At 32.5% G+C, this 24,104-nt stretch overlaps 1 protein-coding gene across 2 annotated transcripts; it reads right to left on the bottom strand.

The window, feature by feature from the left end:
- Positions 1-7,011: 7,011 nt before the first annotated feature.
- On the bottom strand, positions 7,012-23,128 carry LOC117326355. Of its 2 annotated transcripts, XM_033883067.1 has the most exons (15): positions 23,045-23,128; positions 21,920-22,034; positions 20,555-20,745; positions 18,579-18,721; positions 17,729-17,942; positions 17,133-17,224; positions 16,674-16,890; positions 14,348-14,496; positions 12,934-13,117; positions 12,580-12,735; positions 11,364-11,507; positions 10,541-10,628; positions 10,082-10,130; positions 8,733-8,768; positions 7,012-7,909 (listed from the first exon to the last, which is right to left on the bottom strand). In XM_033883067.1, exons 1-15 carry the CDS (start codon positions 23,109-23,111, stop codon positions 7,835-7,837), a joined length of 1,920 nt encoding a protein of 639 aa, XP_033738958.1. In that variant the 5' UTR covers positions 23,112-23,128; the 3' UTR covers positions 7,012-7,834. The 2 variants fall into 2 exon arrangements, with proteins under 2 accessions (XP_033738958.1, XP_033738959.1); XM_033883068.1 differs by lacking the exon at positions 10,082-10,130.
- Between the last annotated feature and the right edge of the window lie 976 nt (positions 23,129-24,104).

Genomic DNA, 24,104 nt, shown 5'->3' with positions numbered 1-24,104 from the left:
GGCGGATTGCCTCGAAAATTTAACAAACCTTATTGTTTACACTGTTTGAATTACTTCTTTGCCCCATATATATATAGTTATATATACTTCAAATATTTTTATTTTTTAACCAAAACAGGTGTCCTTGATATTTACGGGTACAAAGAAGATAAGGAATCTGGCATCTTGTACAATATCGTTGAGGTTAAAATGGACCAGGCAAGTGCATCGAATACCTGTACAAAAATGTATACGCGACTCATGAAAGTTGACACGGCATCGAAGATGTTAAGAGTCCAGAATATTGTTGGCAGCTATTTTGTGCTTAGTAAGTACATTTTAATTTCAACATATCTGATTAATTATCTCAAGATTTGATTCTTGTGGGGCAAGTAAATATTGTAAATTGATATGATAGCTTTTAGGAATAAATGCATACAATCATTTTACATTGAAAGGGAGGTAAGTCTCACCTAACAACAATTCAAATCATGCTATACAAATCAGTCAAATCCGTCACACACAAATCAAGCAAAATGTTCAAATGCTTGAAATCTAACTGTTGACAAAGTCATAAAAGTTCTCAAGAAGAATTAACAAATATGTAAGATTTCAACATTCACCGATAAACACTCATTGTTTAGATCGGAGAAAGCCGAGTTATCAAGTGATTTTTCGGAACGTCATTTTTACCCACACAAAATGGAGGTCCGAGGAATGTGTAAACATTTGACGTACGGGGCCCTGAGATAATATGGGAATTTATAACTAGAGTTTGTTATTGTTTGTTACAGCGTTATAATACAATATAACACGTCAAGACTGTGACATTAATAGGAACCACGGAACCAAATGATTTCCCATAGACGGTAATGTTAACGTTTATCACTGTACTGCTTAAATGGAGTTTTCAACACTGGTCCAGTAGCCATAATTTTAAAAAGTATGTCATCTCGGAAACCTCTAAATAGAATGATAAAAAATTCTACCATTTTGAACTTTTTTTTATATGGGGGCCACCATCTTGTATTGAATTCAGCACCAAAAATTCATCCAAAATTACAACAAAATACACACTTACTTAACTCCCCCTGACAAAAACAGGCTAGCAAAAAAATCACTTTTTTTCTATATATTTTACATCTGCATGTATTGCCCAACCCACATATTAAAACTTTGGAAACTTCTCTCACCTAAATATCCAATCAGTAGGCCCCGATCATTCACCTTCCTATTAAATCTTCTGCCCAAACGGGGAAAACCCACAATCTATTTTGATTTGGTTCTGTGGTCCCTATATACCGCACAAGATAACGTTGATATGTTTGAGCGGACGTTAAGTGTTCACAACGCTTTATTTTTCACAGCACGTACATGAAATCATCGTTAAATTATGTAGGTATGTTTCCTGCTTTAACACGTTCATTGAGTATGTATTGTGTAATGCTAGTTTTGTTATTATAAATTTCCTTTCATTTCCGATATATCAATTTCAATTGTAGGACGAGACTTCCGATTTTACGTCGCCGGAGAGTACAGCTCTCAAACCTGGAGCTACAATGGAGGAACGGATTTGATCAACAGTGACATCTGGTCTTCCGGAAATCCTGACCCAGGTCAAGGTCATTGTGTCATGTTGACTCAGACAGGACTGGCCAGTGTTGACTGTCAGCAAAAACTCTTCTCAATTTGTGGTAATTAATGTGACATATGGTTGAGCATGCGTGTTATGAGGAGAGAAGATTTATCCCTTAATAGTTACAAAATAATGCTGCAAAGTCTGGGGATAAAGCTCTGTTCTCTTTTCTGGTCGCTTACAGGTTTTTTGAAATCTTCAAATCGACGAACATCCTGAAATGGCAGGACATACTAACAATATTTTGAAAGCTGTTTGCATCCTTTTTTATCCGGACCAGTATTCTTACATACGTTGTTAGTTGTAATATGTTATAGTAAAGTTGTTAGTTGTAATATGTTATAGTAAAGTTGTTAGTTGTAATATGTTATAGTAAAGTTCTTAGTTGTAATATGTTATAGTAAAGTTGTTAGTTGTAATATGTTATAGTAAAGTTGGTAGTTGTAATATGTTATAGTAAAGTTGGTAGTTGTAATATGTTATAGTAAAGTTGTTAGTTGTAATATGTTATAGTAAAGTTGGTAGTTGTAATATGTTATAGTAAAGTTGTTAGTTGTAATATGTTATAGTAAAGTTGTTAGTTGTCAATATGTTATAGTAAGTTGTTAGTTGTCATATGTTTATAGTAAAGTTGGTAGTTGTAATATGTTATAGTAAAGTTGTTCGTTGTGTTCTATGTTGGAGTAAGTTTTAGTTGTTATATGTTATGTGTAACGTTGTTAGTTGTAATCTGTTATAGTCAAGTTGTTTTGTAATATGTTATAGTAAAGTTGGTCGTTGTAATCTGTTTAGTAAGTTTTTTGTAATTGTTATAGTAAGTTGTTAGTTGTAATCATGTTATGTCCTTGTTCGTTGTAATATGTTATAGTAAAGTTGGTCGTTGTAATATGTTATAGTAAAGTTGTAGTTGTAAATGTTCTAGTAAGTTTTTAGTTGTATTGTTATGTAAAGTTCTTAGTTGTAATATGTTTAGTAAATTGTTATTTGAATATGTTATAGTAAAGTTGTTAGTTGTAATATGTTATAGTAAAGTTGTTAGTTGTAATATGTTATAGTAAAGTTGTTAGTTGTAATATGTTATAGTAAAGTTGTTAGTTGTAATATGTTATAGTAAAGTTGTTAGTTGTAATATGTTATAGTAAAGTTCTTAGTTGTAATATGTTATAGTAAAGTTCTTAGTTGTAATATGTTATAGTAAAGTTGGTAGTTGTACAGTGGATAGATCATGTAAACAACAATACCATGGATAAATTAAGTTGTCAGTTGTATAGTGGATAAATCATGTTGACAACAATACCCTGGATGAATATCATTGTCAGTTGTATAGTGGATAAATCATGTTGACAACAATACCCTGGATGAATATCATTGTCAGTTGTATAGTGGATAAATCATGTTGACAACAATACCATGGATAAATTAAGTTGTCAGTTGTAAGGTGGATGAATCAGGTTGACAACAATACCCAGGAAACATAACGTTGTCAGCTGTGGTCATGTTATGATGTTCTGTGCTATATTGTATTATGTCAAGCTTCGGTAAGCGATGTAAGCTATCACTAAATTGTTTTGACATTAACACATCATAAACATCAATCTGTTAGACATTTTTATATATTCTCGTTAGTTTATTGGACACAACTTTGATGCACAGACATAGAGATATTTAGGCTTTGGTGTATTACATGTTTTCAGAGTCGATATTTTTTTTCATTTGAATATCCTCAATCTCTGTCGGTGAAGTAAAGGAGTAATAGTGTATACCTTATTTGGAACTGGCGAATGAGTCACGAGACTGATATTGCTTTTATGTAAGCCAGATTAATACAATCCACTCAATCAAGCTTTGTGCCAGCAGGATGTACCCGAAATGCATACCCGAAACATGTTCTAGAAAATCACTAGCATTGGTTGCTGATCCTAAACAAGAAAGAATTATAATGCAAGATACAATTTTACAAGATATGACGAAAAACTTTCTCCGGCATTAACGCACATTAAAGGCCAAACAACAGAGTGTCTTAATCCAACGAAAATACTGCTGAACCAAATATACAATATGTGCCTTCCTGCTTTTTCATCACACCAATGATGGAGACATAAGGATTACTGTAATAGTATTTAGCGCACATTTCCAGATTTTAACAGATTATCGCATTAAATAATTGGCGCGCAAAAATAATTATTTTTGTATGTAGAAAGGGCAATTAGCTTTAGTGTAATCCTTCTAGCGCGAAAACCGGTAAAACAAGATTACCACTAAAATATGTACGTTTTCAGTTCAGAATTTGAAATATGAATATAAATCTTCTCAAGATTTTAATATGACATTATTCTACCTCTGTACATCATAAAAATCTGTCACCAAGTTATACTCTCTTTAGTATGCGATGATATTATTTACATTAGATAAGGTGTAAATATAGTTGCACTGAAGTATATTCTCAGTTACATCTTGTTTGATTCAATAATATATAATGGTAATTCCATCTCACAATTTAGTAATATCAAAATCATCCCTTATAGTATTTGGCTATAAATATACGGAGCGAGTGATGCTCTTGGAAGTTTTATGATCTATTTCAAATCAGATTACTTGTATTTTTACCTTTTTTACATATGGTAAATAAGGAACAGACTATAATTGGTCTGTATATAAGTCTTACCAATCCATCAAATTTCTTTCAAAACGTGGAGTAAGACACAACAACAACAACCAAAACAACAAAAACGATTTTTGAGTTTCATTTTTAATACTTTTATAATTCACCCATAAAATATTTTGATATGTGTACATCACATTCATTTTTTGAATTCAAAAACAACAATTATAAAAATATCCATATGGACATTAAATTGGCAACCGAAGTTGATATTTAACAATAATAATAGAAAAGTTCAAACAACAATATAACATTGATACAATTTAAAAATATAATTTATAAAAGAATGTCCCAAGAAAACAATCAAATATCATAATTCTAATATTTAACCCTAATGGGACGGGGACACACATCAATTAATGTACGCCACAGTAACCCCATTAACAATTCAGGATAGCCTCTCTGTAACATAGTTGGGACGATAGGTAATCTTCAAATAATATTTTGGCATAACGACGAGTTGAAGACTTATGACAGAATTTTATAAAAAAAAAAAAATACATTATACATCTTCATACGAAAATGTATCCATTTGTGCTTGCTACATGAAAACAGATCCATTTTGTTGCAAACTGAAGTAAAAGTGAGCTTTGATAAAAAAAAAATCAAGGAAAAGAGTTTGATCAAACCATATTATAATACATATGACTTATAACATTACGCAATTTGGAGACAGTAGCTTCATAATTCATACATACAAAATATTCATAATAAACATGCTATTAAAACTTAAAAACTGTAAAATAAAATAAATGTAAACGAAATTGAACGTATGGTTACACTAACTGATAAAGCATCATCTCAACACTCCAAAACAAATGGTACAACGATGTAGGATGCCTTTCAGATGATGAAATGTACGATATATTTTTTAAGGTTGATACTTGCCAAGTATTCCGGATATTAGGGTGCAGTTGAGCAGTGAGTACGGTTACTTTGTAATGAGGAGTGTAACTCATAGAGCATAGTACGTTCAAATATCAACAAATATTGCATCGTACACTAACTAGCTTATATCAACGATGCCGTTTCCCTAATCAAAATAATCAATGACTGGTATGCAGATTTATTCCCCGTGTACAGCTATGGTCACTCTAACAGGAACTGCGCGGTTATATATACGCAGTCAAAACAAATAATAAAACCTACCTTGTAAGCGTTGTCAGAAAAAAATCATTTATCAAAGATTTCTAATGCATTTAGAGCAGTACCGGTTTCCCGAACCTAAATGTTTGAGAAAGGCCGACTTTTGACGTCATTAAGTATAACGCAGGCTTACGAGAGTGGCTGCTCTATAAAATAATGGCCACACATTTTCAATTTTAGTGATAGAACACGACTATGGTGAATGCTAAACGCGCCATTTGTATACAACATTTGGGGACAAATATTGTAATATATATATATATGGTTTTTAATAACTAGGTTATGTAGTTTAAGACATTTCGTTTACTTAGATACATGTTTATACAGCACATTCTGATGTTGATATACTATCTAAAATAAATATCTAAACATTTTCTCAAATTGTGACGTCACTGGTTTTGCTTTGTCCAATATTCATATTGTCTGCTTGGTTAATGCCATTTCAAAATATCATCATAAATAAATGAAGAAAAATATAAATATTTATACGAGAGTTCATAAAATATTGCACGGACGAGTTCATTAATTCCATTGTGGACGATCCATTTTTGAGTTTTAATATGTTCTTCTATAAAGTGAAGATACCACGAAGCAACTCGCTTTACTACCAGGACAATGGCGTGATTCATGCTATTTTCTTGTAATGCGTTCATATGCCTATAAACTTAATCGGAATGCAGTTAAATGCTTAAATGACGTCATAAAAACATTCACAGTGACAATGCTCATTTATATACTAACTGACTGTGCTATGTAGTTCCTCAAGCAAATAATACCATGGCAAATGTCTTGTGGTATTTTTCCATTTCTAAGTTAATATCAAAATATTTTCTCTTTATTTTAAGAAATTTTCATATAAATAAGAAAGAATGATGAAAATCATCTCAGCTGTAAAATTAAGTATTTGTATTTTAAGTAATAAAAGTATGGACGGACAACATATAAGCTGTGTACAATAACATTTTACACATTTTTACAACCAAAGCATCTTTGAATACATACAACTTGTATAAAATACAACAACCATATGCCTTTAATAAAAGTTCTTTTGTGTTTTAGCGTAATGTTTGAATCTGGTTCTTCGATATATGATTGGAATTTAAGGAAAATCTTGCCAGCCTTTTCCATTTTACATCTTATACAGAAACATATTTTATGGATTAAGCATAGAAATCATGAAATTTTCAAATATGATTATGAAAGCCCAAAAGGAATAATAACAATTGACCAATGGTATGCTGTTTCATCTACGCTCGGTAGATGTATGAAATTAAAATATAAATATCTTGATGAATTTACCAAGAGTAAAAAGTAGTACCTGTGATGACTACAAGACTTTAATGTAATAGTTGTAATATGCCTACGTTAGTTAAAAATAATAGTAATGATATGACTACAAGAGTTTAATATAAAAGTTCCGATATGCCTACGTTAGTTAAAAATAATAATAATGATATGACTAAAAGAGTTTAATATAATAGTTGTAATATGATGACGATAGTTAAAAATAATAATAATAATATGACTACAAGAGTTTTATGTAATAGTTGTAATATGCCTACGTTAGTTAAAAATAATAATAATGATATGACTAAAAGAGTTTAATATAATAGTTGTAATATGATGACGATAGTTAAAAGTAATAGTTATGAAATGACTACGAGAATTAAAAGTAATAGTTATGAAATGACTACGAGAGTTTAAAGTAATACCTATGATAGGATGACGCGACTTAAAAGTAAAAGTTATGATATAACTACGAGAGATAAAAGTAAAATTTATGATATGGGTACGCGAATTAAAAGTAATAGTTATGATATGAGTACGCGAATTAAAAGTAATACCTATGATATGAGTACGAGAGTTAAAAGTAATAGTTATGATATGAGTACGCGAATTAAAAGTAATAGTTATGATATGAGTACGAGAGTTAAAAGTAATAGTTATGATAGGATGACGCCAGTTAAACGTAATAGTGATGATATGAGTACAGGAATTAAAAGTAAAAGTTGTGATCTTAGAACGAGAGGTAACATTGGCAATTTTGATTATTTTGAAAGGGAACAGTAATAACTGCTCTAACTAAGAGAGGTAAACTCAAAAGCTGACTGCGAGAGGTAGCAGTGAAGTTGTCATTTCTATCAGAGGTAAAATTGGAATATGGTAGTAGTACCAGAGAATAAAATAGTTAAGTCGGAGAGGTAAATTCAAAACATGTATAAACACAAACATTGTCAATTGAATGATAGTATCATATTTTACAATGAAATATGCATAACTGCATTAGACATGTAATTTATAATCTTCAAGTACGTGAATTATTTTGTACACATGAAATACAGGACCAATGTTTATAATAAATTTAGCATCTTTACGGCGAATTTTGTCATACTGTGCAAAACACACCTCTATCATGAACGGTCGTTAGCCAAGAGAGATGACTCGGTATTCACACAACTTTGCCCTGTTGATAGAGTACTGGTTTCCTGTAATAAATAGATATATCCACACATAGTATACATCGTGAACTATCAGAGACAACAGTAATGATAATCAAGCTCCTTGGATATCGTTTGGTTTGCTACAATTGTACAAATTATATTTAAAGCTTTGGTCGTAATGTTATTTAATGTAAAAACATGAAAATCCATAAACATGAAACTGAATATAAACAATTTACTTTTCTTAAAGGACTGAACATGAATATGCTGATTTCATTCAGCGATTTTATTAGATACCCAAGATGTTAAATATATTGAATAATAATCTGAAGATTTTCAACGCGCATCGCAAGGTATCGCAAGTATGCAAAATGTACACGAGAATTGCTTTTAATAAAAAATTACAAGATTTTAAATACAAACCTTAAGCAAACAAATAGTTGTAAATAAAGCATTGCATGACGTTCTAATATATATCTTTCTAAAGTCAAAACTGATTTTCTCGAAGTCGATGGAAATTGAAAAAGAATTCGAGATATACCGATTTTTTTTCAGAAAACTGAGTATACTTTGCACAGAACTTTTATAGACGGACATGAATGTATACTACGAGTTAAGTAGACTATTCGAATTATTAGAATTCGATATAACGAGATTTGACTAACTACAAATCATTGACAAAAGAAGGGTAGGCAGACCTACTACGAGTTATCAGAGTTCGAGATACAAGTATAACTATGTTTGACTGTAACTTCAAATCATTGACAATAGAAGGGTGGGTAGAATTATTTCGAGTTAACCGATTTCGAGGTAACGAGATTTGACTGTAACTACAAATCATCAACGATAGAAGAGTAAATATACTTACTTCGACTAAAGGAAGCTCGTTGTCTCCTCTTGGTATCTGTTAACGATGTAATACAATATAATGGCAAAATTGATTTTCAAGATACTGTACCATTAGATATGACAATTACATAATCATTGTTTATTTGTAGAAAGTCAAGTAGGCAGTAGATGTGTGTTGTCAGTATAGAATTGAATTCAAACAACCGAGGGCTAGGACAAGCTAATGGGTAATTAGATATATGAGGTGTTAAACGGAGTTGTGTGCTTCACAGAGGCAGATATCAAACCAGAAAATGTGTTATTTTGTATATTTATATGAACAGTGGATTAGTTTGGTTGATTAATATCTGAGACACGTGATTTTTTTAAACATTTTATAAGCATATATAGGAGATATGATTTTTTTAACTTTCTTTATCTTTAGAGTAAATATTGTTAAGGGTTTTTGAAATGAATTATTGAAATTGTTTTCAAATAAGTATTGTTTAGATAAACTACAGTAAATTCTTTAAATGTGACTCTAATATCAATGAATGCAAAGATATTATGCGACAACGAAGACCAACTATAACACGATTTAGTAAAAAGTAAAGCACACATAAAGAATTGTCCTTTTAGTGGAACACTGATAGAATGTGTACCCCTTTGGGGTTGAGACAAAGGGCTAGCAACTCAAGAGAGTGATTATTAAGCTGGCATACACGATGTTTGTGGAGGGTTTGGCAACTTAAGAACCCTTTCTCCCGAGGGCTGAGATCCCCTCTCTCACTCGCTAGGAAGGGAGAGAATGAATACTTATTTTTCGCTTACCCTGTTTGATCTCTTATGAATCTAATATTGCCGTTAAGTCAATGTTGGCGTAAAGAGATTGATTAATCGATCTGACGTCATTGTAATGATGTTGTGACGTCATACAATAGTTGTTAAATGGGAATCCTACTTCTCAACCCTAGGTTGAGATTAGGAAATCTCACACCATTAAAAACGTTGATACACCTGTCCAGGGTGAGAGAAATAAATAAATCTCAAGTATGTATGTTTGTTAGATATGTTATATAAAGCTGAAAGTGATTTTCTATCGAAATTGAAAATATTAGTTGTACACAAATTAAGACAACGTATTAATAATTGAAGTGTTTGGAATAGTAAGGCTACCTCATCGGGCTTTGTAGGATGCAATGTTTTCTGGAATATAATTTTATTAAGTCAGATCGATTAAATATTTCGATATCTTACTCAGTATTTCTATTTATTTGGCGAGAAAAGAACTCAACGGAGTTGTTTTTTTAAGACAGAAATAAAATAAAATAATATATGTATATATATATAGATATAGACAAGCTGATAATTCCAGTAATGAATTCTCACCTGTGGTATTTGAAGTCTAGTTGGCTTTCTCCACCATCTGATTCCGATACTATAGTAATGATAACGAAAAGGTGATGATAATGAAAATGACGATGACGACGACGATGTTGATGACGACGACGATGATAATGATGATGATGATGATGAAAACGAAAAGGTGATATAATGAAGATGAAACGAACGACGACGACCATGATGATGATGATGACGACGACGACGACGACGATGATGATGATGGTGATGATGATGATGATGATGATGATGATGATGAATAATGATTGATTTTTAGTTAAATAATTGAATAAAAGATCCGAGAGGACGTAAAAATGAATTAGGAATCACACAAAATGAATAACTTATACACACATACATACAGACGATCATCGCAAGAGATACTTAAATACAGAGGGCATCGCAAATGACACTAAAATAAAGATGGTAGTCGTGAAAGACACTTACATTAAAACGGTCAGCGTAAAAGCAACTAGAGCCAATCCCGACATGCAGATAAGAGCTACGACTACAGCGCCTAAATGGCCGTGGGTACCTGGAGATTAAAAAAACCACCAGAGACCAGATATTGGTACATGTAACAGGCGTCACCTTAACAATAGTTTTCAGTAAATGAAGGCATTAAATTTCCCTACACTAAAACAGATAAATATCTGCAATGTATATATTATAGTTATAAACAGCAATGCTAACCCAGTCTACGTCTTTCATGTTTATACATTAAAATCCATTTGAAATTAAATACTTAAATTTATATGAAAATACCTGATTATTATCCATTGCTTAAAACACTGAAGTTTTAATTATTAATGATTATTAATGATTATTAATTTCATTTCAATTCAACAAACCCTAAGGTCCAATAATAGAATTGATAACAACATTTAGATAATTAATGATAGAAATAATAGTAAATAGAAAAATAACAATACAGTTATGAAGATAGAAAACAATAACAACATAAAAGTAGCAACAAATTGCTTGAAACAGTACTTCTTTCAGCTGTTTCTTAAAAGTTGACAGAGAATGACACATAATATCTACATTGTAAGTGTCCATGATATCATTAAAATATTTTACGAACATTTAGTCTGCTAAATGAATGGTAAAATAACGATTTTGCTCTCTTCCTTAGATGTCGACTAGGAACATGGTAAGATGCAGAATGTAGCAGTCGAAAAGGCTATGGAAACCTTTAAAAACAGTGTCTAAGTATTATGAGTAAATGAAAAGGTTGTTCCCCGTTTAATTGGCTTGTTTGTGTCCTTACCTGGCAATGGCTGAGTGTAACAGTGTAATTTACTAGGCTGTCCAGACACTGTATCTAAGCGCACCCTAATAGTCACACAGATCTGTTGTCCAGCAATGATTGGGTTGAAGTCAAGATGGGCCTGTTTACCGTCGGTTGTAAGATCTGAATGATAGAATATCTACATACGATAGTCCTATATATCACATGATTCCCGCATTCTTTCGGTGAATGAACCAACGTTGACAATTTCAAAAGTAAAAGCATGCCTTATGAACTATTGTCACCGACGACAGATGACTTTAGATTTAATAACATAATGTTAGAGAGATATGAGACAACATCACCTTATCATCTGGTGATTACTTTTCATTTTGAACACATTTGATAAGCGATTTATCAAACACATCAGGATTTATTCACTCAAGCACTAGTCAGGATCGTTTCTGACATTCATAATAAGATTTCAGAGGCCTCATCACCGGATTATTGAACAGAAATAAATACGAAAAAAACTTTGAAATATAAATTCCATTTCTATGATTTACTAGTTCTACATTTGTTTTATACTATTTGTCCACTTCTTGTACTCTAGTTTTATTCTAGTTGTCCACTAGTTGTACCCTAGTTTTATACTAGTTGTCCACGAGTTGTACTCTAGTTTTATACTATTTGTCCACTAGTTGTACTCTAGTTTTATACTAGTTGTCCACTAGTTATACATTAGTTTTACACTATTTGTCCACTAGTTGTACTCTAGTTTTATACTATTTGTCCACTAGTTGTACTCTAGTTTTATACTAGCTGCCAACTACTTGTAATCTAGTTTTATACTAGTTGTCCACTAGTTGTACTCTACTTTTATACTAGTTGTCCACTAGTTGTACTCTAGTTTTATACTAGTTGTTCACTAGTTGTACTCTAGTTTTATACTAGCTGCCAACTACTTGTAATCTAGTTTTATGCTAGGTATCCATTAGTTGTACTCTACTTTTATACTAGTTGTCCACTAGTTGTACTCTAGTTTTATGCTAGTTGTCCACTAGTTGTACTCTAGTTTTATGCTAGTTGTTAACTAGTTGTAATCTAGTTTTATACTAGTTGTCCACTAGTTGTACTCTAGTTTTATACTAGTTGTCCACGAGTTGTATTTTATATTGTACTACTTACAATTATGCCACATGAAAACCACAATACTGATAAACTATTGGAAGTCGATACTGTACCACTTACTTACCTTCACAAGTTTCTTGAGCGCATTTACTGATATGGTAATGTGTGAGGTGGCTCTTTTTTATCATCGTTCCTGCACAATTCATGTACATCCATTTCATCCTTACTCTATTTTCGGACGGGAATCCTTCGAATGATATTCGTGGATACTTCAGTTTATCTGGAATAAAATAGACACAGATATGTCTTTTATCATACTTTATATAGTTTGTATTTATTTATTTATTCTTCTATTATTTTTTTATTTTATTTATTTATTTATTTCATAGTTATTCATTCGAATTTTGTTACATTTAGTTTGATTTTTAATTTCTTTACAGAAATGAATTTTACAGTTCTTATGCTTCAATCTTCCCACCTGAGGAGGTTATCGAGCAATCCGTCCATTCAAATCCACTACTGTGGACAGCTCGTCCACGGATCCGTTCAGTGGATACTCCGTACATATAGGTGACATTTGGACGTCCGTCCATCTTAATGTCCGCCATGACCAAACCTGACGTATCTATGGGTTTAATACCCGCCCTAGTGTTGAAAGATCCCTGCAGTAAATAAATTCAGTTTAAACATGTCACGATTCAACATTCAACACGCTTGTACAAGAATTATTTTGAGAACGAGTTAAGGGCTGTTTATTTTCTCTGCTTACTTTCATATTGTCAACAATGATGTTTGTGTTGTCCTCCGCTGCAACGCATTCCGCGTTTCCCGCCGTCCCTTTAAATTCGAAAACTATCTGATATTCTTTGTGGGAGTTATTGTCCTTACTAGCCGTAGCCATTCATAGTGTATTGGTGAATTTTAACCATATGTATACAGGTGTACATTTCCAAAACTGTTTTTTTCTTTTGAGTAAAATCTTTTTATTCAGACAAAACATGTTGATATGACAAATATGTCCTCTCACAGGAGGGCTTGCACACGTCATTCATTCTACTTTTATTCACATTCATTCTACTTGCATATTATGTCTTTAAATATAATTTACAAAGTACTCTTTTCGGTAATTCTCTCTCTCTCTCTCTCTCTCTCTCTCTCTCTCTCTCTCTCGACATAATTGTTTGGACCATTAAATATACAAATAAAGTAATACAGAATTTCCAAAACATTTATCAACTACAAAGTTTAAAAAGAGCGCTCTCGGATATTTCATATTGGAATATCTGCCTTAGGTCTCACTTCACAATTAATCAATTTGGATTTAGCCTAAATGGAGGGTTATATGGATAAATGTTTTAAATTTTAAAGTGGGTATTCTTGGCGAATTTTTGCAGGAGTTACTGCCCTTTTCGCTTTATAATTTGTTTACTCCTACTTAATTTCGTTTCAACATTAAATCTGCCTTCATATTTTGACATATTCATTTCAATTCAATTCAACTTTATAACGTTAGTCTTACACCTTATTGGATAACATAGTATACATACATCAATGGATAAAAGCACCCACTCTAATATGATTCATAATTCATTCTATAAAGTAATTCTTGTTGTCGTCACATAATTTACATTTCGCAACAGAATTCTTACTACCGTCTAGAAGAACAATAACAATCTATATACTATTAGTTAAATAAGCTTATATGTAAGATTTGTTTCCAGGAAATAAAATGAAAAATTATCATAAAAAATTTACGTTGCATCAATTTATTTTTATGTACAATATAGATAGTATTTCAATGTGAATAGCGGCTGAGGAGAATAACCTACACTGTGCCTTGTTTACACATTATGAGTACGTCAATATGAATCGTTTGTGTCTAGCTACTATACCTTGCATGATAGTAATCCCGGAGACCGTGGACACCAGTATACAGAATACGTAAGTGATGACTCGATATCGTTTGGTTCCTGCCAAGTAATGTGCACCATCCCTGGTGAATTTCCTTCAGCCAAAAACACATCTTGGGGCTTGGGCAAAGCTATGGATAAAATAAAGTTCCCTTAGAACTACGTTAAACTCAGTTACACAATAATAATAATAATAATAATAATAATATGGTCAAATATGTAATCGAGGGCACCGATAATTTTATTTTTAAAATACAAAAGTTAAAAAAATGATTAAGAGACCAACCAACCAATTGTTTTCCCATAGACCTTAGTGTTAACGTTTTGGATTATTTCATTCAAATTCTTGAATTGAATATGACGATTATGGTTTATAACAAAAGTTTAGGGTCTGATATAACACCTAATAAAAAAAAAAGTTGGGTCCTTCAGCTCAAATTTTCTCCAGGGTAGCCATTTTGAAAATAGGTGAATTTCGCAGTAAAAATTCTCAAAAATCTTAAATGTTTACCTGTTTACTATTATTACGTGAACTTTTGGGAAAAAAACCAATCGGACTTAAGAAATTTATATCAACATTTCTTATTGATAGTTACCTATCAGGCTACATATCTATTTTCTCACTTCATAACATACTGGCCAATCAGTGGCTGCCAGACATTTTATCCTTGGCTCAACGTTCTATACACAGGGGCTGTTTCAAAAATACATTTTTTCAATTGGTTGGTTGTTCCCTATAGCATCTTTCACATTTTTCAAATATAACTTTTCTGGAACAGGATAGAACCATAGGCTATGCTATCAAAATATGCAGTGCCTGACTGCAAGTCTTAGGCTGGTAGGTTGATTCTTCTATTGGTACCGGATATGAAATTCTTAAGAGAAAACCACATTAAAATTGAGTTAATTTTGAAATGTAAATTTTAATATCTTGATAAGCTTTGAATTTAAAGGGATGGCTTTTGGTTAATAGCCAAGTATAGAAATCGTGCTACCAAGAAATATAAACAAATAAGATATAGAATAAAGATCAGGAGGAGATAACTCAATGTTATCTCCCCCACCCCCTAATTTCTGGTCTTTTTGTAAAAAATGAAGAAAAAAAGGCCGAACGAGAAAAAAAATTAGGGAGTAGAGCCATAATTTAGATAAAAGAGTCGAAACACAGACACAGAACACGGAACCGGGCAAGTGACAACAAAAAATAACCAGATATATCACCAAACACTGAACTGGGGTAGTGACAACAGAACAACCAAACACATCACCGAATACCGAATCGGGGTAGTGACAACAGAACAACCAGACACACACCCACACATTGAACCGGGGTAGTGCCAGCAGTACAACCAGCATACCACCGTACCCCGAGCCACGATATATACCGCTACCATTGAAATATAGAATGTATGTCCGTATCTGTCCGGTCTATGGTCCTCCTTGTAACACTACATGTGTCATATTTTCATCATCAATCCCCCCTGAATCTCAATTTCTCTCTAAATTCTGCTACAATGCCTCCAAGATGAGAATCCCGTCCGAAAATGTGCTAGTCGGTCCCATCATCTGGTTTCCAGGGACGCTAGATGGCACAAAATGTCATATGCGGTAGCTATATGTAGAGACCAACCAACCAATTGTTTTCCCATAGACCTTAGTGTTAACGTTTTGGATTATTTCATTCAAATTCTTGAATTGAATATGACGATTATGGTTTATAACAAAAGTTTAGGGTCTGATATAACACCTAATAAAAAAAAAAAGTTGGGTCCTTCAGCTCAAATTTTCTCCAGGGTAGCCAAGATTTTTTATTTCTGTATGGGAAAAATGACTATAAAATATTTCAGGTAACTCTTACATTTGCTAATTAAATGTACATGTCAGTTTTATGAACGTAAGCAATTATATATTCCGTTGTCCTCAGTTCGATAAGAAACACAATCATTGACCAAGTTAGGTAGAGAGTCTCGAGGCTTTGTGTTTTATTTTCATTGTAGGGGCATTTTAATTTGTTTAGATTTTTTATTAAGTTTAACAGGAAATAATTCCTGATTGGTCAAAAGTCCTAAAACACATTAAAGTTATAATTAGTTTCTATTGATGATAATATATACATGATTTAACAAGAAAAGAATTTATTTTATTTCCTGTAGACGGAAGAAAAATGACGGGACTTTCCACCTTAACGTTAAATGATTTCAGCATATCCTAATTTGTTGATTTTTGTAGTAAATATATTGTTTATTGTAGTGATTTTAAAAACTGGTTAATTTTTTTTATTGCAAATTATAATATGATAATAGTTTACCATTTTGCTTCAAATGAAGAATGCTGCCATCTTTTGATCTGCCAATCTCATTCCTTGTCCAGACTTTGATGGTATAGTTGCATGTGTACATAATATCGAATTCTGCTTCTGTTTCGCGAACGATCCGCCGGATGGTCCTTGATCCACACTCACCGACCGGAACAGCTTCCACTTCATGTGTTAAATTCTCTCCATTCCATGAATGCTCAGGAAGTTCCTGTGTATATAATTTTACAGGAAATAGTGACAGAATTTTTACTGGTTGAACAATTAATTTAAACGTTGACAACGATAATCCATTTATAGAGTGTGACGGGTTCATGTTACTTTTTTTTTTTTTTTTGTGTATAATGATTTTTAAAAAAGTTTTTTTTTATATGCAAAAAAGAAAGTGGCTTATCGGCTTATCGTATCTAGGTGAAATGTTGGATGCTCTCTCTCTCTCTCTTTTTTGCTCACCGTCCAATAAACTCTGGCCATTCTGTAGCCTTTACTGTTGACTGGGGACAATGTATAACCGCCAGGAGGTAAATATGGCGGAGCAGATGGAACTGGAATGACATAGGTATGGTGACTATAAATGTAAAGACATATTTATATAATACGAATATTATTTATCTACAGAGTATAGTACTTATCACTTAAGCTTAGCAAGGCCAGTGAAACAAGTACTTGGGATAATATAACAATGTTTCGCCGCAGGAAAATTTAAAAGCGGTAGATTTATCATATTCTTAATCAAACTGGTACAAAACACAAGGATTTTTACTTATTTATTTATTTATATTTATGAATTTGAATCACACTGGTAGGGAGTAAAGTAACATTAAAAATGACGCGGAATTGACCTTTTTATTTCATGCTGTTCAGGAAGTCATGGCGTCATGGACAATTGCAATTTGAGCTTCATATGCAAATGGTAATAACAGACAATATATCGACAAATAAGATATCGGGTTACTTCTCGGGTGCATTAGAAAAACATTTTGTCAATATTTGAAATGTTATGTCTGTCACTAATTACGGATTGATATATTTAAAGATTAAAGGCTCACCTGATTTCGCCGTGACAATATTAATGCCCTGTGAATCACTCCAGTAGCCTATCTGGTTATTGTCCATGTCGACAGCTCTCACCTTCACGGAGAATGTGTAGTTTTTGTAGTATGATAGGTTACATATCGTTATGTTCGTGAAAGCTTCACGTTCAATCTCTGGTGAATAGTAGTCATAATCATAGTAGTCATCAGAGGGTGTCGCTCCCAAATTCTGGAGAAAAACAAATTTATTTTGAGTGCTTTTTATATATCTGACTTCCGGTTGGTATTATATTGGTAAAATATTATATATTTTAACTTAATTTTATTTCGAACCAATCAAAATGTGTTGCCTCAATAAAAACTGGTAAAATGTGTTGCCTTAATTAAAAAAGAAAAAGGTTAAATAAATAGACGTACACAAGGAATACTGGTGACGAATTTTCCCTTAATTTATTCAAAAACTCTATTAACTCAAATGTACAACCATTTTCTTTATTTTGATTCATCATGAACAAATCGGTATTATATTTTTACATAGAGGTTCCACAACGACTGGTCCTTGTATATGGTATTTCTTTCACTCGAGCTATTGATGTTTCAAAAGTTACCAAAAACCATAGATTTAGCGAAGGTTTTTTGTAAATTTGAAAAAATAACTAACGAGAGTGAAAGAAATACAATATACATGTACAACAACAACTAATTAATATGCAAAACTGCAAATATTGGAAATGTGAGAAAATATTGTAAGTGATTACAAATCATAACAAATAATAAGCAAATGAATTATTTCAAAAGCAATGAATTGATACCAATCTATATTTTGTTATAAAGTGACACGTTATTGGCAGACATATATAATTACCTTCCTTATTGTATCGAGTCCCGGAGATGACAGTTCCACAGAATACATCTTTGATGCTTCAATTTGTTGATGGGTCCATTGTGCAAATATGCAGTTGGGATGTTGTGACTTTGCTTTCAAATCAGAAACTTTATCGGGCTTTACTGTAAAATAAATTCGCTATTACAACATGGACTACTAATATTTTTGTATTCGAAATATCTTATTGATATAAATTTTTGCTTTAACTTGTAAAGACAATACAATTCGGTTATATATCTAGTTTTTTCTTTAATATTCAGCAGCGGACATCTCTTAAAAGACAAAATTTGTTGTGTTTTTTACTACGGATTTAATTTATTGATTATAAAACAAAATATATACATATATGTATACAGAACTATAAAAAAAGCTGAAGTTATGGCTTGAAGATTGTCTGCCTTTTTAAAACGCCCGTCAATAAGTTTTAAATGATTATAGGAACACGGCCGTGTTAAAGCTTTGTGTTGTTTGAGCATAAGAACATGGGTTTATGTACGGCCTGGAGATGGCTTAGAGTAAAGTAATTATGTAATGATTTAAAGGAGGGGGGTGTATTGTAATTATATAAAGGAAGGATGGTGTGATGTAATTATATATAGAAGGGAAGCTGTATTGTAATTATAGATAGGAGGGCAGATGCATTTTCAAGTATATATAGGAGGGAAGGTATATTTTTGCATATGTAAATTACATATTTTGATAGGATCTCTTGATTGGATACTCGGTAAGCGACTTTCACAATCATGTTCTGCTGTTGATGTGTTGTAATTTATATTTTCTATTGCGGAGATACAGACCAGCTCCTTTCTCTATAAACAGCTGAAATGGCAACAACCAACTGGACATTGTTCCTTCCATGATTTTGATCTCAGATATTAATGAAATTATCGTTTCACATGTCAGAAATATGCGGACACTCAATAACAGATGTGGGCGGTTTGTTTTAAATTGGTATGTAGGTAAAACGTGATTAAAGATGCTATATCGAAGACAGTGTACACTAATTTATAATGTATAAGAAAGGGGCATCCTCACAATCAAATTATATCTAATTAACGCAACAGCGCCCTAATAATGGTCGGTCATAAGACATATAAAGAGGCCAGAATCCTTTTATTCTAAATGTAATTAATTATTTACATTGGAATAAAAAAGTAACATCAAACATAATTACACCTTATTTTCGGTATGTAACATTTGGAGGGTGGTAATAGTGTGAAGTATGTAACATTTGGAGGGTGGTAATAGTGTAAAGTATGTAACATTGGGAGGGTGGTAATAGTGTAAAGTATGTAACATTGGGAGGGTGGTAAAAGTGTAAAGTATGTAACATTGGGAGGTTGGTAATAGTGTAAAGTATGTAATATTGGGAGGGTGGTAATAGTGTAAAGTATTAACATTGGGAGGGTGGTAATAGTGTAAAGTATGTAATATTTGGATGGTGGTAATAGTGTAAAGTATGTAACATTGGGAGGGTAGTAACAGTGTAAAGTATGTAACATTGGGAGGGTGATAATAGTGTAAAGTATGTAACATTGGGAGGGTGGTAAAAGTGTAAAGTATTAACATTGGGAGGGTGGTAATAGTGTAAAGTATGTAACATTTGGAGGGTGGTAATAGTGTAAAGTATGTAACATTGGGAGGGTGGTAATAGTGTAAAGTCTGTAACATTGGGAGGGTGGTAATAGTGTAAAGTATGTAACATTTGGAGGGTGCTAATAGTGTAAATTATGTAACTTAAGGAAGGCGGTAATAGTGTAAATTTTGTAATTTGTGAAGGACGATATCAAATAGTGTAATGTATGTCACTTTTGGAGGCAGGTAATAGTGTAAAGTATGTAACTTTTGGACGGTGGTAATGACTAACTTTTGGCATGACGTCAGAATATACAATGACATATTGTTGTCTGGGATGTAGCATCTTCAAGTTTGATATACGATAATCATTCACTCACCTTTCTTTTCGATGTCCACCTTATAACACTTTGATTTCTTTGTCTGGTTGTGTCTCTGAAGATAAAGACAGACCTGAATCGGCTGAAAGGGATCAGTGTCCCTCTGTCTGCCATTCCCTCCCAGAGACCATACACACGTGTTGTTTGTCAGTTTTGGGCAGCGCATGGAACGTTGAAATGATAACATTTGCCTTTAGAATGAATAAGTGTCCTAATTAATCAAAAACATCAAACATTGAGGAGTGCATTATAGATTTTATGACAAAATTGATTTTTAAAAAAAAAAAAAACATCTAAAACTTCCAAAGTGATCTAAGTCTAGCTAATTTCAATTCGATTAGTAGCTTCATCAACACACCGAAACCAGCATGCGACGTCATGACAATAGCATTTATTGATTTATTATTACACACGAATTGTAAATTTAATACATTATATGTAAACAACGTGAAAATGACATAACAAAATATGCCTGTTATGTGAGAAATTGATATCACAACTTTAAAAGAAAAAAAATATCAGCATACTTTACATTGTCGAAAGTTCAAAATCGTAATTAATTTTAAGATTTAATCACAAGCAAGTTTTAAGAGGAGAAAGCACTTCGATTATCACTTCATTTCGTTATCATTGGCAGACCAATCTATCGTTTTATCAAGGTGATTTAAAACGCTAAAAAACTAAAGCCTTGAAGTTAAAAAAAAAACCATGATATTTCTTATATTTCTACTTGCAACCATTTCCTAAACGCTAGAACAATTCCATTGCAGTCTCAATATCGAGTATGTTGTTTGAATATCAAATACTAAAAAGACTTGTCAATGGTTTTCATAGTCATAACGATCGTCATCGACTGGTGTCGCCATCTTCCTAACGTTTTGTATTTCATTTTATGAAGGTAATACAGCACCCAAAAAATGTGTGTTGCAATGTAATTTGTTAATAACTGGTCCCTGCATCCTTAATCAAATAATGAGTTCTCCCAATGTTTTCCGGATCCATTCAAGGTAGCATGGTCACCGCATTGTAAAAATATACGAACTTAATCGCAGGGCAGACGGCTTTTATATAAATAATATAATTCTGATATATTCGTCATAATTTTTTTCATGCACACGATACCATGCTATTTCCATTACTTACATGTGTCTGCTGTCAAAACTCGTTCAAGCAATTGTACGCTATTCAGTTTATTCATGACAAAAGAGTTCCGAATATAGTCGTCTGCTTTGCACATTTAAATTAATGCTTTAATCGATTTAAGGCAAAGTATACTGATATGAAATTCCTCCGTTCGAATTTACTTAGAAGACGTATTTGCAGATTACTGTCGATATATTGTAACGAAATGAAGTATGCACATACCAGTCGACCGCCGTGGTGTAGGCCGGACTGTTGTACTTCATCGACACGGTCCATGAACATGTCAAATACTCGTCCCAGTTGTATGTTATACACGTGAAGTTCTGGAATACATCACCTGTGTAAATATTACATTTACCTGTATAGTTATATAAAATATACACAGGAAAATGGCACTTTGCATTGAAAACTGAAGGTCAGCATGAAGCCAACAATTTTATTTAAATTGAACCATACAGCTAAACTTTAATATTGGATTTCAAAAGTACATATTATATTCTGAGCCGTGTTATTATTCAAATGAATTAATATGTGGCATACAGGTTGGGCAATTCTCGGGAACTAAAACAGTGACTTCCAACTGTAGCTCTTGTACAAATGACACACGATCATTTTGAAATAAAAATCAATGGCCTTGCATTTGAACCGTCACACGGAGCAATACAGCTAGAAATTCTAGCAGTCTGAAATCTAAAGTAACCATTTTGCTTTCATAAAAACGAGATAAGAATTCATTGTTTACAACAGTTTGTGGTCACGTGTACTTTGAACTGGTGGTTTTCACTAGCTGTTATAGTATCTGGAATTGGATGAAACATTTTTTTACAGCCTCCTGATTCAAAATAAGTTCAAAATTAACTTAGACAACAAACTTGAAGTACAGATTGTACAAGTTTGTGTCGATATAATATGGAATGTATTAACCACTTTCGATAATAAAATTCTTAATAATAATTATGTTATTCACCTTTATTAAGCTATTTGAACTTGTGTAATAATTTCAATATTACTATAAACAAACTTATTTTCGTGTGCGAAATACTTTTAATCCTAGGTAGAGTGCGGCTTTTGATGATTGTATATTGCGATATAAAATCGCCCGCGAAAATGTTGTTAGGAATTAAAACGCGAAATTAAATAGCCGCGTTAATAAGTTGGTTTACAGCGCATTGACACCAATGTAAGATCCTCAATATCTGCCATAGTTTGAATTATGGTTACATATTATTATGTATTTTATAGCTGTTAACAGAAGAAAGCATCGCATATTCTAAACACGAGTATGGATGCAACTACAGGTCCTGACATATAAGAATACAGAAAAATGCCGGTATCACATGCCCTTACCTGTAGAGTATCCAACAAAAAGGACACACACTGTGTAGAGTAGATTAATGCCTGAGGTAACAGCCATCGGGGCGCACGGTGAGTCTGTTCAGGACAACTTCATATATTAAGACATTAGACTATGATATCACTTACAAAAGGAAGAAAAGAATACCGTTGTGTAACATGAAAAACTGACTCGAAGCTATGCGATAGGAGCACATGAATAAGATGTTTATAAAAAAAGTATTAAAAGAACTAGGATAGTACTGTTCAATCTAATTAAAATCGAAAGTCTTCTCATGTTCCTATCCGGGTAAGCCTATTGATAATGTAAACAAAATATTCAACAACAAGCGTGTGATAAAAAAAGTCATTCATTTTATCCAATTATATTAATCAGCAATAATATCACTGCAAAAAAGCTGAAACGTTATCTGTCACTAATTTCGCACTGCACTTAATGTAACCGCACTTCTGACACCACAACCATACCTTATATACTATCATGCTTGCCATTTCCCGTTAAACTAACTGTTCCCGTTCTATTTCATTGCGTACCCGTGTGTCAGTTCATGGCCAAAGGGGGACTGAAAGACTATGCAGTATACATTGTATTCTATGCGGGGTGTTTAAACTAAACCTTTTGTGGAATTATTTAGGCAATCTTAAAGCAGAAACATGTGGCTTTAATTACTGCATTTTCAGAGCTCTTCTTACTTTTAATGTGCTTGCTGGAAGATTTTGATTATGAAACTTTTACATGATTCTCCTTTAAACAAAGATATCTGTGTAATTTTAACATTAAAGTATCCTATCACGGTTTGAATGAGTTGGAGAGTGCTTTCTTCACCATTCTTAATGTCATCGACACCATCTTCGCTACGAAAGAAATATTCCAAAATATACTGTTTAGTATAATGATATTTGCGTTATGGAGAATCATTTTTAAACTGCCAAAAACATACATGAATTCATGTGAAGGTTACCATTAGTCATATATGGTGAAACACAGACTAGACTAATTTAAAGTTTGCAAAAATAATTTAGAAATGATATTTAAACATGTTTAAGGAAATAT

This window comes from Pecten maximus, chromosome 4 (assembly GCF_902652985.1).
Source record: "Pecten maximus chromosome 4, xPecMax1.1, whole genome shotgun sequence".
NCBI lineage: Eukaryota > Metazoa > Mollusca > Bivalvia > Pectinida > Pectinidae > Pecten > Pecten maximus.
This window is presented reverse-complemented; position numbering and strand designations above follow the sequence as displayed.

Bases quoted from the DNA above. Each gene is read 5' to 3' on its own strand.
- LOC117326355 (XM_033883067.1), bottom strand. From the start codon at position 23,111: ATGGCTGTTACCTCAGGCATTAATCTACTCTACACAGTGTGTGTCCTT. The intron at 20,746-21,919 runs GTATGTGCATAC...TTCATTCTAAAG, and splicing joins TACACCACGGCGGTCGACTG to GCAAATGTTATCATTTCAAC. The intron at 13,118-14,347 runs GTATAGTAGCTA...TATTTACTGCAG, and splicing joins CGGGATTACTATCATGCAAG to GGATCTTTCAACACTAGGGC.